Source organism: Rhinolophus sinicus, chromosome 2 (assembly GCF_057876585.1).
Source record: "Rhinolophus sinicus isolate RSI-liver-muscle chromosome 2, RSI-T2T, whole genome shotgun sequence".
Taxonomy (NCBI): Eukaryota; Metazoa; Chordata; class Mammalia; order Chiroptera; family Rhinolophidae; genus Rhinolophus; species Rhinolophus sinicus.
In genome coordinates this window covers 114,115,938-114,134,264 of record NC_142502.1, presented here as the reverse complement: position 1 = coordinate 114,134,264, position 18,327 = coordinate 114,115,938, and the positions used below count along the sequence as shown (strand labels likewise).

At 48.3% G+C, this 18,327-nt stretch overlaps 1 protein-coding gene across 1 annotated transcript in view; it reads left to right on the top strand.

The window, feature by feature from the left end:
* Positions 1 to 3,676: 3,676 nt before the first annotated feature.
* FER1L5 (fer-1 like family member 5) overlaps positions 3,677 to 18,327 on the top strand; it is a 54,373-nt gene continuing 39,722 nt past the window's right edge. The window contains exons 1-12 of the mRNA XM_019725908.3: positions 3,677 to 3,761; positions 7,287 to 7,339; positions 7,894 to 7,985; positions 8,688 to 8,796; positions 10,432 to 10,486; positions 11,148 to 11,254; positions 13,060 to 13,188; positions 13,867 to 13,929; positions 14,663 to 14,713; positions 16,987 to 17,017; positions 17,651 to 17,766; positions 17,985 to 18,108. Of these exons, the coding sequence (XP_019581467.3) occupies positions 3,677 to 3,761; positions 7,287 to 7,339; positions 7,894 to 7,985; positions 8,688 to 8,796; positions 10,432 to 10,486; positions 11,148 to 11,254; positions 13,060 to 13,188; positions 13,867 to 13,929; positions 14,663 to 14,713; positions 16,987 to 17,017; positions 17,651 to 17,766; positions 17,985 to 18,108 (1,015 nt within the window). The remainder of the gene's footprint in view (positions 3,762 to 7,286; positions 7,340 to 7,893; positions 7,986 to 8,687; positions 8,797 to 10,431; positions 10,487 to 11,147; positions 11,255 to 13,059; positions 13,189 to 13,866; positions 13,930 to 14,662; positions 14,714 to 16,986; positions 17,018 to 17,650; positions 17,767 to 17,984; positions 18,109 to 18,327) is intronic.

Genomic DNA, 18,327 nt, shown 5'->3' with positions numbered 1-18,327 from the left:
ATCTCTCAAAGGTTCACAAAACCCAAACATGCAGCATCTGGCTTTGGCATGTCCTGTACCTCTGGCTGAGCTCAGCACTAGTGATAGTTGGCATTGGTTCACGGCTTGGTCTCTTGAGGCACTTCCGAGCCCAGAGTGAGTGGCAGCCATCTGAGGATTGCTTTGTGGCTCATGCCAGGTGGCCCCGGGGCAGGGCACAGTATGCAGCAGAATTTGGCCTGCGGTGGGTCCCCTCCCAGAAGGCCTCCTGGCTGGCATGCTCAGTGCCAGGGAGAGAAGTACTTACAACCTCTGGCTGTGAAATCCAGTGGGGATGGTGGCCAAGTGGAGTGGAGGGCAGCTGGAGTCCCAGGCGTTTCTCTTAAAGGGCCCGTACATAGACTGACTTGCTGTCAGATCCACTCACTTTGAGCCAGCATCAGACCCAGCCTGAGAATCACCCAAAGGACACACCAAAAGGGTCACTGGGCGGGTACCAGAGCACTGCTAAAGTGAATTCTATCCTGTAGGGTCAGTCCCTGCACCACAGAGCCTCCACTGTAGGCACAACCAGTCCTCACAGCCAATCAGCCCCAGGCTCAATCCCTCCTACTGACAAGCAAAAAGCAGCCAAGACTCAATTACAACAAGAGGGCACACACAACCCACACAAGGGACACACCTGGAGCACCTGGCCCAGGAGACCAGGGAGACTGCATCGCTGAGCCCCACAGCACCCTACTATATAAAGCCATTCTACTAATACTGGAAGACAGCAGCCCTACCTAATACAGAGAAACAAACACAGGGAGGCAGCCAAAATGGGGAGACAAAGAAACTTATCCCAAATGGAAGAATTGAACAAAGCTTCAGAAAAAGAACTGAACAAAATGAAGGCAAGCAATCTACCAGACAGAGTTCAAAATACTGCTTATAAGGATGCTCAATGATCTCAGGGATAACTTCAACAAAGAGATCGGAAACATAAAAATGGAGATAGAAAACAAAAATGAACCAGTCAGAAATAAAAAATACAATAACTGAAATGAAGAATACATTAGAAGGAATCACAATAGATTAGATGAAGCAGAGGGTCGAATCAGTGATATAGAAGATAAGGTAGCAGAAAACACCCAATCAGAACAAAAAGCAAAAGAATCCAAAAAACAAAAAGAGGAGAATTTAAGGGGTCTCTGGGACAACATCAAGCATACTGACATTCGCATCATAGGGGTACCAGAAGAAGTGAGAGAGCAAGGAATTGAAAACCTATTTGAAGAAATAATGACAGCAAATTTCCCTAACTTGGCAAAGGAAATAGACATACAAGCTCAGGAAGTGCAGAGAGTCCCAAACAAGATGAACTGAAAGAGGCCCACACCAAAACACATCATAATTAAAATGGCAAATGTTAAGGACAAAGAGAGAATTCCAAAAGCAGCAAGAGAAAAGCACTTAGTTATCTTCAAGGGAGCTCCCATTGGACTGTCAGCTGATTTCTCAGCAGAAACTTTGCAGGCCAGAAGGGAGTGGCATGAAATATTCAAAGTGATGAAAAATAAGGACCTACAACCACGATTATTCATTTAGAATAAAAAGACAGATAAAGGGTTTCCCAAGACAAGAAAAAGCTAAGGAGTTCATCACCACCAAACCAGTATTACAAGGAATGTTAGAGGGATGTCTTTAAGAACAACAACAACAAAAAGATAAAAATATAAATAATAAAATGGCAATAACTACATATCTATCAATAATTACTTTCAATGTAAACGAATTAAATGCTCCAATCAAAAGATAGGGCAGCTGAATAGATAAGAAAACAAGACCCATATATATGCTGCCTACAAGAGACTCACTTTAGATCAAAAGGCACACACAGACTGAAAGTAAAGGGATGGAAAAAGATATTTCGTGAAAATGGAAATTAAAAAACAACAAGTGGGTAGCAATACTTATACCAGAGAAACTAGACTTTAAAACAAGTCTATAACAAGAGACAAAGAAGGACCCAGTATCCCACTTCTGGGTATTTATCCAAAGAAACCCAAAACGCTATTTCTAGGGGATGCGTGCATCCTCCATATGTCCATTACAGCATTGTTTACAAGGTTTAAAGGTGGAGGCAGCCTGAATCAATAAAAGAATGGGTAAAGGGGAGGTGGTACACATATATCAGGGGTGCCAAAAAATGTACACAAGTGGACACTTTGGTCAATGTTGCTCAAGCAGTAGTTTGCAGTAATCAGAAGTGTCTGGACACTGATGGTAACCACTTTGAGCACCTCTTGTAATTGCAGAGTCAAACGTGACTTGTATTCATCTTTTGTTATTGGTATATATTGAGTATTACAATTTTAATAGATTTTTCCTCTCTTAAAATGTGTATACTTTTTTTTTTTGGCCCCCTCTGTGTAATGGAATATGGCTCGGCCGGGGAAGGGAATGGGTTCTTGCCATTGCGGAAGCGTGGATGGACTTGGAGGGTACTGTGCTGAGTTAAGTATGTCAGACAGAGAAAAACCAATGTAATGTGATTTCACTTATATGTGGAATCTAAAGAACAAAATAAACAAACAAATAAAACAGAAACAAGCTCATTGATACTGAGAACAAACTGATGGTTACCAGACAGGAGGGGGTCTGGGGGTGGTTGAAAAAAGGTGAAGGGATTAAGAAGTACAAATTTGTAGTTGCAAAATAGTCATTTGGATGTAAAGTAAAACATAGGGAATATAGTCAATAATATGGTAATAACTATGTGTAGTTCCAAGTGGGTACTAGACTAGTCAGGGGGATCACTTCTTAAATTATGTAAGTGTCTAACCACTATGCTATACAGCTGAAACTAATATAATATTCAATGTCAACTGTAATGGAAAAATTAAAAAGGGGGGAGGGAAGGTGAAAAGGAATAAGTGGTCCAAATTTCCAGGTATGAAACAAGTCATGAGATGTGATGAACATATAGCATAGGGAATATAGTCAACAATATTGTGATAGCATGGTATCGTGTCAGATGGTTGCTGGACTTGAGGGTGGTCACTTCTTTAGGTATATAAATGTTGAATAACTTGTGTACACCTGAAACTAATAATATTGCATGTTAGCTATATTTTTAATACAATCTTTTTTTAAAAGCTAATTTCCTTTGTTTAAAAAGAGACTCATATCTGAACTTAGGTTTCCTTCAGAAGAGATTTTCCCTAAATGTTTGCTTACACATCAGGCAAGACTTCTCTCAAAACACCACTGAAACTGTCTTTGACTTTCCTATTCCTTTGCTCAAATCACCTGTTTCTTGTATGTTCTCATCTGAACTGTGTGACTTAGGCAAAAATTCCCTCCAGATAACTTGCTTGTACAAAGAGAAAACATTACCCTTCTGTCTGATCTTGAAATCAGAACAACTGCAAGAGTAAAAGAAAAGAAAGAGGAAATGAAAAACAGCTGTGTTGTTTTGTTTCTAGGGCCTTAGTCACCTCTAGCCCTGGGCTTCATACTCCGACTTCTTCCTCCTCTCATTCCCCTAGATCCTCCCCAGAACCAGGAACCACCCATCTTTGTGACATCACCATTATTGCTAAGCAACAGACTCAGGGCTCCACTGCCCTGTGAGCCCTGGGAGAAGCCTTGGACCAAGGCCCTCCAAGAAGGGAGCTTCCTATAGGAGGAACGAGGAAAGAAGGTGGACGCCATGCTTCGACTTGTGATGGAGTCGGCCAAGATCAACCCACCCCTAACCCCCCCACCCAGACCCTGTGTAACCGTCTACTTCAGAGGTGAGCACTGGGGTTCTGGATGGGAGAGAGGCACCCCAAGAGGCAACACACATTCAGTGAAAATAGGCTTATTGGTGCCCTCCTATGTGAAAGACGCCCTTTGTGACAGAAAGCTGAGGTAGCACCCTCCAGTTCTTCAGAACTGATCACCTTTTCTGCTGTTCTTTCTTTTATGACAGCTCTGCCTCCCTCCCACTTATTCCAGGGCATGGCTAGGGCTGTGGCACAAATTCAGGTTTAAAGAAAAAAAGTACCTGCTTTTTTTTTTTTTAAAGATTTTATTGGGGAAGGGGAACAGGACTTTATTGGGGAACGATGTGTACTTCCAGGACTTTTTCCAAGTCAGTTGTTGTCCTTTCAGTCTTAGTTGTGGAGGGCGCAGCTCAGCTCCAGGTCCAGTTGCCATTTCTAGTTGCAGAGGGCGCAGCCCACCATCCCTCGCAGGAGTCGAACCGGCAACCTTGTGGTTGAGAGGATGCACTCCAACCAACTGAGCCATCTGGGAGCTCAGCAGCAGCTCAGCTCAAGGTGTCATGTTCAATCTTAGTTGCAGGGGGCGCTGCCCACCATCCCTTGCGGGACTTGAGGAATTGAACTGGCCGATGTGGGAATCGAACCGGCAGCCTTCAGAGTTAGGAGCATGGAGCTCCAACCGCCTGAGCCACCGGGCTGGCCCCAAAAGTACCTGCTTTATAGGAGCAATGTGAAGATTTAAAAAGCTGATACACGAGGTGTGATCAAAAAATGCGGTGAATGTTTAAATTTAAAAATTTATTACAGTAAAAGACACATTGCCATTAATCCTCCTCAAAATATTCCCCCTCAGCTCGAACACACTTATCCCATCGTTCTTGCCACTCTCTGAGGCAGTTCTGGAAGTCCTCTTTTGCGAGTGTCTTTTCTTTAGTTGCACTGTTGTGGCTGCATTGACACCCTGAATTGATTCAAAACGTTTACCTTTCATGGTCATTCGACTTTGGGGAAGAGCCAGAGGTCACATGGTGCCAGACCCAGTGAATAAGGTGGATGACGACACACCAGAATTTTTTTCCCTCCTTCTTTTGCCTCCCTCCACCCTCCAGTTCAAGCCATTGTTTTTCAGCCTAGTTGTGCAGGACACAGTTCCCTGGCCCGTGCTGGTGTTATGAGCCTTGTGCTGCCCCCGGCTGAGGTAGTCGGTCGCCAGTCATCGGTGGCCGCTTACAGCAGCTCACGGCAGCTCTTGCCGGCTGCTGGCCACTCACGCTGGCTGCTGGCCACTCACAGCAGCACACGGTAGCCACGGCAGCTCATGCCAACCTCTGGCTGCTCATGGCAGCCCAGCTCCAGGGAGAGCTGTTGTTTACAATCTTAGCTGTAGAGGGCACAGCTCACAGGCCCATGTGGGAATCAAACCAGTGACCTAGGGATCATGGTGCTCCAAACACCTGAGTCACCACGCTGGCCCTGCTGTAATGTTTTGATTTGACAGAAATTGCCATACCAGAAGCCATGTGTGACACAATGCATTGTCATGATGGCGTATGAAGTAAAGACACTCACGAAAGAGGACTTCCAGAAGTGCTTCAGAAAGGGGTGCTTCAGGAAGTGGCAAGAATGATGGGATAAGTGTGTTCGAAGTGAGGGGGAGTATTTTGAGGGGGATTAATGGCAATGTATTTTACTGTAGTAATTTTTTTTATTTAAAAATTCACCATATTTTGTGAGCACACCTCGTACAGCTCTTTGTACAACTTCTAGTAATTGCTAAAGCCTATTAATTACTTTTATAACCACCAAAAATTTACATTTTTCAACAATATAATGCAAATGAGACAAGTTTTGTTGTCTCCATTTTTTTATGTTTTTTAAGGAGGGTGCAGCTCACAGTGGCCCATGCGGGGCAACCTTGGTGTTATAAGCACCACGCTCTAATCAACTGAGCTAGCCAGCCATCCCAATTGTCCCCAGGTTTTATAGATAAGGAAAAAAGCCCAAGAAAGTTGGGGAGGGAGGAGGTGAAAGGGTGTGAAAGAGAATGCAAGTGATTAAGTTTGTCTTCGCAACAAAGAGCTGGGAGCAAAAGGGGAAGGAGGGGGGGAAATGAACTGTCTGCTGGTGGAGAGGCTGAAGAGGTAGCTACAAGGCAGGTAAGGTTTCCAGGAAGAGTGAAAGAGTGGGGAGGGAGAAAATCGGGGCCAAGAGAAAAGGACACAGTAATTTCTGTAAGAAACATGAGTCAAGAATGAAATTCCGGGGCCAGCCCGGTGGCTCAGGTGGTTGCAGCTCCATGCTCCTAACGCCGAAAGCTGCCGGGAGGATTCCCACATATGCCAGTGGGCTCTCAACCATAAGGTTGCCAATTTGATTCCTCGACTCCCACCAAGGGATGGTGGGCTGCGCCCCTTGAAACTAACAACAGCAACTGGACCTGGAGCTGAGCTGCGCCCTCCACAACTAAGATTGAAAGGACAACAACTTGACTTGGAATAATTCCTGGAAGTACACACTGTTCCCCAATAAAGTCCTGTTCCCCGTCCCCAGTAAAATCTTAAAAAAAAAAAAAAAAGAGAGAAAAAAAGAATGAAATTACTTCCATTATTTTTCTGGTCTGTGCAAATGTGCTTCCTGAACTTGACAGATGGGTACCATTTTTCTCCTCCTAGAAATATCTCTCACAAAGATGCCCCAAACCCAGAATCCTGGATTGACCCACAGATTTACCTATAAATTCTTATAACTGAATACTTGTTTGATATTTTTTATTCCTGTTTCACCTGTCCTTCCCAGCCCTTCTTTCTCCATATATCAACCACTACCCTGCACCCTTCCCAGTACCTAACAGGCACTCTCCAAGTAATTTAGTGATTTAGAGGTTCTCTGCAGGGCTATAGACATTTGTTAAAGATGTTTGGAGGACAGGCATTTTAGTGGATGAAGAGCTCTCAACCCGTTAGAGATATTTTAGGATGTCTACGGGTATACTGGGCTTTTCCCTGGGAATAAATCTTGAACACAATAAACATATTTGCTCACACCAAGCCCTGTGTGGATGGTGTAGTCAGGCAACTCTCCTGAGTGGTTTAGAGACCAACCACTTGCTGCTCATGGCTGCAGAGTCGTCCATCCCCTACCCCCTTGCACCATCCTGCCAGCAGATCATGAGGGTGGGTGTGGGGAGTAGGGAGGAGAGTGGAGAATCTCCTGGCAGAATTTAGGAACCAGGCCTGGCAGTGGTGAATGTCATTCCTCTGCCTCTTGGGCCAGAACGAGTCACACAGCCCCACCTGGCTGCAAGACAGCTGGGAACTATGTACCCCAAAAGAAAATGAACACATAACATTATCTGTCACGTGGGTTGATGTTACGCTTATAAAAAGTGAGAAATTTTGAAACTCCCAGAGGAAGAAAGAATTGGTGTCATAGCACAGCTGCCATGTGGACTTTGAATTTTTTCTTGGAGCATTCCACCTCCCTTTACCCTACTCGAACCTGGACTTTGACATATTTCTTGCCACCAATGCCAGCCCCTTGGTGTCCTTGCAGATGTCAAGAGGAAAACTCGTGAAGTGGAAGGAAATAACCCTACCTGGAACGAGGTAAGACGTATCAGGGCAAGCCCAGAAGAGGCAGTGACACCACAATAGTGAGGGTGGGTCAGGCTGTGCTCAGAATTCTAGGGAGAGGACAGGGGGCCTCACAAGCCTTTCCCGAGGTTGGGGAGTAGCCTCTGAGCTGATGAGGCCTGAGGGCTGGCAGCCTCTGTTCAGTGCTGCCCAGGCTCCTCTCCTTGGTGTGGCCCATCTTGTTCAACCGGGCCACTCTGGTGTCCCCAAAAACCTGAAGCAGAGACAAGTTTCCCTGTGCAGGATCCCCTCTCACCTTCAAGCCATCCGTATCTCCCTGACCCTTGGTCCCCAAACCTCTTAATATGCATACGATTTTGATGTTTAAGCCATGGGGGCCGGGTAAGATGCCCAGCACCTTGGTGAAAGGTAGCAAATGCCATCCTTTGAGGAAATTAGACTTGAGGGAGGTTCATCAGGTTGAGAGAGAAGCAGTGCCAGTCCATTGTCTGCATCTTTCCTTGTTTCCTAGAGGACGGGAAGGGGAAGGTAGAGGAGGGGTGCTGACCTCTCCGTGCCTCCCACAGACCTTAACATGGCACCTCTGGAACTGGCCCCTACAGAGTGACTCTTCCATGCAAGTCGTCCTTTGGGACTCGGGTTCAATAAAGGAAGAAAGGTGAGACAGAGAGACACACGAGGAGCCTGACTCTCCGACCAAAGCTCCAACAAATGCTGCATCTCCTGTCTCTCATCCATAACTCAGAGACAGGGACCAGAACCTACTCCAGCCAGCTACTGCAGAAAAAGGGGGGTGGGCGGTGGGATTTGTGGAAGGGTAGCAAGGCTAGGAGTGCAGATCAGCTACAACTGGGAACCTGGGAACCCAGGAGCAGCAGTTCTGAAGCCAAGGGAATCTCAAATCTCCACCCCTTTCTGCCTGACCCTGCTTCCCATCAAGGCTCCATTCAGCAGAGACTGACATCCACTGAGATGGAAGCTATGGCCCTTCTCTGGAACGAGAGAATCTGATTGGCCCAAGTTTGGTCAGGTGTCCACCCCCTGGTCCAATCAGCTATTACTTGCCACAGTGTCCATTCAAGAGGCTGTGGGAGCAGAGCTCCCGGGAAGGGACTGGGCAGGCCAGAGCCAGTAACTGGGGTGCCCACTGTCCAGGGAGCCCAAAAGTCAATTCCCAGAGACCCAGGAGCCCTGCACTCTCTGGTGGATGGTCCTCGTCACTGTGTCCCTCCTTCAGCTTCTCTGTGGATAACAAGGCCTCTAGGAGAGAAAACCACCTCTAGATAAAGTTCTGCCTGGGATGGAGAAGGACACCCATTCCTCTGGCTCAGGCTCTTATACCTGCTCCTCGTCTCCCTAGGTTCCTTGGCCTGGCCACAATACTGCTCAAGCCCTTGGTGAAAAAACCAAGAGAGGTCCTTTTTGTGAAGGACCTGACCCTACTCAACCATTCCATGATGCCCACAGATGTGAGTCAGGCCCCAGGAGGGATGGCGGGAGGTGTGGGGACAACCAGAGAAGCTGGGCTACTCCACTCCAGCAGAGGCCCAGTTCCCCCACCCCGAGAGCACTTCCAGCCCTGGTGGGTCCCATCACATTGCCATCATCTCCCCAACTCCCCCCTCCCACCACCCACCCACCCATTTAGATTATTTAGTTGATCGTCCAATGAGTCAGTGACTGTGCGAGGCCTGGGATACAATATGGAATGAAACCCACGGTCTGTTGGAGAAGACACCACTCACAGTGACCAGTGCACCAGCTCACATGTGCCAGGGTGAGGAGAGCTAGGTCACTGAGGTCAAGAGGGAATGAATGAATGATCCCACTGGGGAGGTCATGGAAAGGCTTTACAGAAGAGGTGCTGAAGACGTGTGGAAACAAACGAAGACCAACCAGATGAGAACAAGCAGAGACTTTGTATTCAGAGCTTTCTTTAGTGAGGGAGGCAACCACCGTTACTTGTTTTTGGCAGAAACTCAAAGATAGGCAAAGGAGAGAAAAAGATTATAATGGAAAAAAGGGAAGGCTCCAGGCTTGATTGGTGGCTGCTGGCACAGGGGATTGGGAGAGGGCTAACAGAAGCTGGGCTTGCTATGTGATTGGTTAGGGGGAGCGATTTGGTTTTCTCTGGTTTGTCCTAAACTGCAAGTGAGGACAAAAGTTAGGGAAGCTGTCAGTTACATATTAATCAAGTCCTGGCCATTTGGGGCTGATCAGTATTGTATGGCTTCTGGGATTGTTGGTAGAGCCGGTGGTCTGACTTCCTATGTCTGGCTTACAGCAGGCTGGCTTTCTAGTCTTCTTACTGTAGATAATTGGTTGGTTCCCTGGGCTAAATGCTGCAGATTGTGGGTCAGAGTGCCATTTTCATATATGGTCTGGCCACTGTCCATTTGTCTGTTCGGTTTCCCAGACACGTCTTAAGGAAGGGTGTGAGTTTGCCCAATGGCCAGGAAAGGAAGCCCATCTTTACAAGGGTATAAGGTCACGTGTGAAGGCTGGAGGGAGAAGTGCTGGCCGCCTGCACTGATCTCACAGGGGGCAGAGGGGTGAGTGAAGGGAGGTGGGCAGCCAGGGACCAGAGGTGAAGAACCTTGGCATCTATGCTGGTGAGTTGTGACTTTACTTTGATTGTTCAGGGCCCTTGGGGAGTATTTAGGGGACAATCCTGGTTATAATCTGGAGGATGGATGGGCAGTAAGAGCACTTGGGGACAGGAAGTCAGTGAAGAGGGGTTTGTAGGAGTTTCCATATGAGATCATGAGATGTTGGGCTAGGAGAAGAGCTATTAGTATCAACAATTCTAGACTGGTCCAAAGGCACCTCTCCCTCTCCTCCCCACCCTGCTGCCTCCTCTTTTATCATCACCACTGCCACGTGGCTCCTCTAATCTCCAAATCCTCTCTGCTATAACCCACTGCTTTCTCACCTCCCTGTACCCTAGACTGCACAGGCTCCCACGCTGTGGTCCTGCCCTGTGACCAGCCTCTCTACCCTGGAGGACTGGGTGAAAACGCACCTGCCTGGGGTGGGCACCGCCACTGTGACTTGGCCACAGATCACACAGTCTGGATTACAGCTCCCTTGTCTTTGCCTTGCAGTGCACTGTCACCCTACAGGTGGCCCATATGACCTGCCAGGATATTGAGAAGACAGGTATGTCCTTCCATTGAGCTTACCTCCCCCCCCTCCCCGCTTCTCCCCAAGCATAGCTGGATGGGCTCTTTGGGGCCTTCAAGACCCATCCCTTGGGGGCAGCCGCTTAGCTCAGTTGGTTAGAGCGCAGTGCTCTTAACAACAAGGTTGCCGGTTCGATTCCCCACATGGGCCACTGTGAGCTGTGCCCTCCACAACTAGATTGAAACAACTACTTGACCTGGAGCTGATGGGTCCTGGAAAAACACACTTAAAATAAATTTTAAAAAATTAAAAAAAAAAAAAAAAGACCCATTGTTTGAGGCCTATAGAAGGATTGTGACCAAGTTAGGGTCTAGGGGCCAGTTCTCCAGACACTTAGCTGAGGCCATCTGTCACCCCAATATGTCCATTTGTCATCGCTAGACATAAGACTCCGCCTCCAATGGGCTGCAGAGGGAGGTAAGGATGGCCGTTCCAAAGAGCCCTATGTGTAGAGACTGGGACCTGGGGTTACTAAGGGTGAGAGAAGGCCCATGGAATGTTCTGGGGAGAACACGTGTCCCTATCGGGTCTTGGCTGTGTTCTCAGCTGGTCAGTGGGGAAGGAATGATAAAATGGGGAAAACGCCTCCAAATGTCCTGAGCCCTCTGTGCACTCACCCTGCACTGTGTTCCCCCAGGGGATGAAAACCTGGACACAGCTGTGCGAGAAGCAGCCAGGCAGAAACTGGTGGCTCCTGGCTCTGCTGTGCCCAAGGAGCTGCCCTCAAAGCCTCAGCACTTTCAGGTGAGGACCTTCAGGTTGAAAGCTGACGTGGTTGGTCTGACACCCTCACGGTTCCCAGGTTTCCCCCGCCTCTCCAGCAGGTTGTGTGTCACAGAGGGTGGGAGCTCCGGGTCCTCAGAGACTCATCCCATCCCTGCTCCTCTGGGGACCGCTCTGGGAAACCTGTGCATGTGGCTGAAGCTAGCGACAGTCCCATGGGGTAGTAGGAAGCATGGGGGCTGGGCCCCAGCGGGCCCTGGCAGCCGCCGGGGGGCCGAGCAGAAGGCCTGGCCTGCCCTTCGGGGTCCTCAGGGCAGTTGACAACAAAGGGCTAGCCACATGTGAGGTGAGGTCAGCTGTGTGGGAGAGGCTGAGGGAAGTTTGAGGGATCCGTGGGAAGGTCCATGGGATCCACTGTGAATTCTGGAACTCCCAATGTCCCTCCGTCCTCTAGCTGGTGACATAACATTTCTGCCATGGTTTTGCCTGCCCGGCCTGCCACTTGTTCAGGAGCCTGGGGGTCATCCTTGCCTGCCCCTCTTCCTCATCCTACTTCTGCATTCAGTTGCTGGCCAAGGCCAACTCTTAGTGTTACCTGCCAGCACCCACTTCTCCATCGCACTTCCACTCCTGGGCCCGAGCCACCATTATCACCTCCCGAACTCCTGGCCTCCAGCTCTCTCTTGTCCATTCTTCAAAGTGGTCTTTCAAAGATGTGATTCTCGTCATGCCATGCAGCTGCTTAAAAATGAGGACACCCCAGTGTCCTCAGGACAAAACCCAAGTCCCTTACAATAGCTTCCCAGTCCCTTGATACCCCAAGCCTGCCCCTCCAAGCCATCCTGTCCCCAGCCCCTGCTCGTCCCCACCCTGCGCTATTCTCAAGCATCTCTCTAGCCCCCAGGCCTTTGCACATGCTGCCTTTGGAATAGTTTCCTTCTCCCTTGTGGCCCCAACCCCCTTCACCAGGTAGTTTACCGCGTGCGACAGAAGGTCAGCAAACCCATGTCACTCCCCTTCCTGTATCCTAGTGGTTAGGCCAAAATGCTGACACGCGGGCTGTTAACCTGGTGTGGCCACCCTGCCTCTGATGGTCAGATAACTGCATGAGTGTCAGTCCCGGAAGGGCCCCTGGACTTGATGGAGCCACAGGAGGCCTCATGGAGCGTGGCGGGACTCCCGGCGTGGGCTGGGAATGCCGTGTGCTATTTACTACTCACAGGCAGACGGCAGCCCCCTGACTGCCCTGCTCACCGCTGCCAGGCTTCTCTCCCAGGCTCCGCCAGCCTGCACGTCAGTAGCTCCAAGTTGCTCTTCTCCCACCCACCTTCTAATTCTATGTCATAGTCCCTTTATTGAGTCATAGTCCCATTACTGAGATGTCGTTGTCCCTCAGATGTTATAGTCCCTTTACTGAGGCTCAGTAAAGCACACAAAAACAGCCGAAGGAATCACAAATCAGATCATATGTTCAACTGCGTGAAACTTAAACAATTTTCAATTCCTTAAAAAGATCACAAAAATAAAATAATAAAAACCAACAAATGGAGAAAAATAAAAACCAACAAATGGAGAAATCACTAAGTCCACTGAAGATGAAAAAGGCAGGCAGTGGAGGTGACATCCCAGAAGGAAACAGGAGCCAAGGCCGTCCCCAGGCGTGTCTCCAGCAGGTGGATCCAACTCCTGCCAGCCTCTCCCCAGGCTCCCCTTCTACCTGCAGGAGATGTCTCTCATCACATTTGGTTGTTTTAGAGAGGAGTCCCTGCGGGAATGGGGAGCCTAGCCCTCACGTCGGGGGTCGGGGTCGAGTTTTTTCCCCGTAGGTCCGAGTGAGGGTGTTTGAAGCCCGCCAGCTCATGGGCAACAACCTCAAGCCGGTGGTGAAAGTCGTCATCGCAGGCCAGCAGTACTACACAAGGATCAAGATGGGGAACAACCCTTTCTTCAATGAGGTGGGTACACATGCCCTTCAGGGCTGAATGAGGCCCTTCAGCCAAGTGGGCCAGTTGGGCTGGGCGTCTCCTGCAGGCAGCCCCCCAGCTTGCCCCTTAACTAAAGTGTTTTCAATTGTTCCACAAACTTGTACTGAGCGCCTGCGGAGGGCACAGCACTGTGTCTGGCACTGGGAATACAGCAGGGATAACTGGCAGGAATTCTTGATAGACCTGTAGACATGGGTGTGGCCAGAGGGGAGCCTACAAAATGCACTGAGGCCCGTCATAGATGGCACTTGGGAGCGATGGAGGGACTGAAGCAGGAGAGTGACAGGGTCAGGTTTGCACTGGGAAAGGGAAGTCTGGCTTCAGCAGGAGTGGGAGTGGAGTGGTGGACTGAGAGGGCATTCTAGAAGGACGGGAAGGCTCCAATCTCCATCCCAGGCAGCTAGCTGGGCCTGGAGCTGCTCATGACAGGTTCTCTGAGGACCCACTACCCTTGCCCTTTTTCTGGGCAGAAGACCCTCCAGGAGCCTGGCAGACCTCTGCTTCTGGAGGAGGAGCATGAGGGTGATATATACTTAACGCTGTGGAAATGGACAGACACCAACTGTTCTGAACCTTCAGACATGCTGAGTCACTGCGTGAAGTGGTGGAAGAAATGTCATCCACTCTCACCCCCATCCTCTCCTTCAGATCTTCTTCCAGAATTTCCATGAGGTTCCTGCAAAGATCTTCGATGAGAGCATCTTAATCCAGGTGAAGAGCCAGATGAGATGGGTCCACTCTCTTGTCCCACCTCACCTTTAGTGCCACAGTCACTTCAGATGGACTTTCTGACCCCAAGGCAGCATCTCCACCACTTTCTTTATTCCCCTGCAGCCCAGATCTTGATTCATTCATTCATTCATTCAACAAATGTGAAACGCCAACTGCTAGGCCCTGAGCTGGGCACTGAGGTGAACAAAGCAGCCCCTTTTCATGTGCTGGGACTCATGCTACCAGAGACCCCTCAAGTGTCCCCTCAATGTGGCACATTCTGTTCCCTGGCCAGAGGGAGCCTGGTAACAGTGGTGAACATGTGTTTATCACATGCCTCCTCTGTGCCTAGCATAGGGCTGAGGAGAACGAGGAGCCCCTCCGCCCCCAAAGAGTTTCCACGTTTGTGGGAGTGCAGGAGACAACCAGGGTAGTGGGCAGGGAGAGAGTTGAGAGCAACACTGCCTTCGTGTTGCCCTTTGGGTGGACCAAGTTGTTGGCCTCTGTGATCAATTTCCTCATCAGGAAAATGGAAATAAAAACCTGACCCTCACAGGGCTCCTCTGAAAATTAAAGGAGAAAACCTCTGCGGAAGTGTTGGCTACTAGGAAGCGTGGAGTAAACCCTGAGAATCCTGAATGGGCCCTTACACTTCCTCCCGAGGGGGTGGGGGAAACTGCCACTGTGAATAACCAATAACCGGATAACAGCTCTCTCGGGAACTCCTCTGCAGGTGATGAATTCCTCAGTGATGAGATTCAATTCGGAGATTGGGAGATTCCAAGTGAGCACTGCGGAAAGGAGGAGGTTTGGGGAACGGGTTAGAACCCTACCTGGGGCTCCATGCACGAGGCCAGGAAAAAGACTTGCGTTTTCATGCAGAAAGATCCAGATTTGGGTCCACCTACCAAGCGGGTGACTTAGACAAGTTATTCTGAGCCTCTACATCCTCGTCGGTAAAATGAGGGTGATAATTTACTCAACTACAAGGTCATTGTGTAACACTTACAAAAGTGCTGGGTGTCATGTTGAAGTCCCCACACTTATAATATGACAGACGCAGTTCAAACCTCTGCCTCTGGGAAATGGAAGCACAGACCAAACAGGCCACCTTAGGAGTTGGAGAAACCCAGAGAAAGATTGCTGCCTGTGGGGACAGAGTGGAAAGGTTTGCTTTGAAAGACATTGGCTGGAAGATGAGGAAAGTTCACACAATCATGAGGGGCTATGTGAAGACCCCCCAAATCCAGAAAGATCAGAAGAAAGGAAGAGTTGCCTGGTTAAATACAAGATGCCCCGTTAAATTTGAATCAGACAACAGATACTTTGTTAGTAGAAGTATGCCCCAAATATTGCATGACTCCTCATGAAATATTGCAGGGCACATATGTATACCGAAAAAATAGTTAATTGCAATTCAAATTTAAGCTGGCATCTGTATTTTTATTTCCCAAATCTGACAACCCATGGAAAAGGTCCTCACCCTTGGAAAATGGCAGATTTAGGACAAAGCAATGTTAGGTTTCTTTCTCACTACTGGTAATAAGCACATGAAGAGTCATGAGCTGCCCCTCCCCGACCTCACCTTCAGCAGCCGCACAGGCTTAGAAACTATTAATATTAAAATTCTAGAGAGGGTAGATGACAGGAGGTCAAAAACATTGTGCTTTTGACAAAGGCCACTGTGCAATTTCCAGTCAGTGACCAAAGTTATGAACTGTTGAGTAAATTACAGAGGGCAGAGAAAATCTGAGCTTTTTTTTTTTTTAAAAGTACTGTTTTGAAAAATTTCAAACATACAGAAAAGTAGAGAGAATAGTATGAATTCCCATATCCCCATCACTCAGCTTCACTAATTCATTGCCAGTCAGGTTTTATCTACACCAGACCCACTTTCCCTCCTCCACTGGGCTATTTTGAATCACATCTCAGACATGATATCATTTTATTTTAAAATATTTCAGTATGTATTTTTAAAATATAAAGATTTTATTAAGCATAACCAGTGCAACTATCATATTTAAAAACTTCTAATTCCTGGATAGCATTAAATATCTAGTCAGTGTTCAAATTTCCCTAATAGTCATATGAATTTTTTTTATACTTTTTTCAAATCCGGATCCAAACCAGATGCATGCCTTGCAGTTGGTTAAAATGTGTTTTCAGGTCTCTTTTATTCTGTTGGCCCCACCCCCTTTTTTTCCTTGCAATTTATTTGCTAAAGAAACTGGATAGTTTGTCCGGTAGCATTTCCCGCGTCCCCCCCTGCCCCCCCCCTCCCCACCCCCCCCTCTGGATCTTGCTCAACACATCTCCAGGGGATCAGGTCACAGGGCCCTCTGCCCAGCATTTCCGTTTAGAGGCGCCATCAGACTTAACTCAATTACCTGGCAAGATGACTTCAGCAGAAGGCACAAAATGTCTGCTGGGCTCTTTTTAAGTTGTTAACAACTACTAATGATCAGTGCCTAGATTTATTGCTTCATTAGAGGCGACTGAGTTTTATATTGTTTTGTTTTCTTCTGTCTTTATCGAGGTATAATTGACATATAATGAATTGCACATATTTAAAATAGATAATTTGATACATTTAAAAATATGTACACACCTGTTAAACCACCATCATTATCAAGATAATGAACATATGTATCTATCACTCCCCAAAGTTTCCTTGTGCCCCTTTGTAGTTCCTCCTTGTCACCTCAGTCAGAAACCTCCTCCCAGGGAAAAGGGAAACCCACAGTCTCTCTGCCAACTCTTCCCTTGACCATCCTCTTCCCCAAGACAGAACAGACCCTCGCCCCCCAGGCATCAAGAGTCAGCGCTGTGCTCAGCCAGTGCCACATGGTGGGTACAGAGCAATCCGGGCCTCCTCACTCACTAGGAGTAAGGACTTGGGCATTTTCCCCAAACTCAGTACCCTCTGCAGAGTGATGGTGATATTGGACCAACTTCTAGATTGTAAAGTTTAAAGGAGTCAGGGCAGTGCGAGTGCTTGGTATTGTCATGAAGTTAGTTGGTGTTACAAATCTTCTTACTCCACTCTTGTCTTTTCAGACAGATATTGGTTTTATCTACCATTCTCCAGGTAGGTAACAGTTACTGCAAATATGTGTGTCTTCTGAGAAAAATCAGACTAGGTGTCAAAACATCGCCAAATCCCTCTACGTTCAATACACGGGGGGAGAGTATTCGAGCGTGCAAATTATTTTCTGTACTTGACAACATTTTACTGTAATTTATGGTATTTTATCTTGTTTTATAAGAACAACATCTTTCTCCGCAAAACTCAAGGCATCCCTTTGGGTCAAATGCTAACCTTTTATTACAGCCTTGGGTTGAATTTCTATTTTCAAGGCCAGTGTTGGGGATTGGAGTTTGCAGGGAGGTCTCCTCTGTGACCTGGCCATAACATGCATACGAGGTTGAGGCTGGGACTTAAGGTTGGGGAAAATGCTTGCCTCTCTCAGACCAGGACAGTAACAGCTGAGGTTCCCAGATAGGAATACGGGGTCCCTATTTCCCAGATGCAGTAGCTGGCAGCCTGGTGTGTGTGCAATCTCGGCTTCAGGATAGGAGCCACTCCCATTTTCCTACCACTGGATGGGAAGAATGTATGAGACATGTTTCCACACCCCTCTCCCATGCAAACAAAGACTGGTTTCAGGGGAGAAGGATGGAGACTGGAGGCTGGTCTCCCATGGACCCTCTACCTCTCCAGGTCACACACTCCTGAGGAAATGGTTAGGCCTCTGCCAGCCAAATGAACCCAGCAGTGGTGTGAGAGGCTACCTGAAAGTCACCATCTGTGCCCTCAGTGTGGGAGAGCAGGCCGTGGTGAGGCTAGCCCCTACCCCAGTAATATTTCCTACCCTGGCTGCTCCTATGGGACACCCCTGGGCCCTCCAAGTGGCCACTGACCTTCATTTGCTTTCATTTGTCCACTGTGTCACTTTAGGGCTGTCCATTCGCCCTATTCCAAGTGGAAGGTCAGGAGAGCCAAATCTGGTGGCCTCCCCATGACTCTGACCCTGCCAGCTCTCTGGTTTCTCCAGGTAGATCAAAAGCTGCCCTATGGGGCTGATGACACCGATATTCAGATTTTCAAGTCAACAATGGTCCCAATCAACATGGCCTATTTACAGTTCTTCATCTACTGTGCAGAGGACCTTCACTTCAGTGAGAGTCAGGGTGGCGGGGAGACAGTGGCCCTCAGGTTCCCTTCACAGGCACCTGGGTCCTCATGGGGCTTCCCTGTTCCACGTGGGCACCAACCCACATGGTGGAGGGTGGAGGGAGAGGGTGAGACTAAAGTCCACCAAGAGTTGTTTTTATGGCGGCCTCATGGACACCCTGACCTATCTGATGTGCAGAGGCTCCTTATGCCGGCCCCCACCC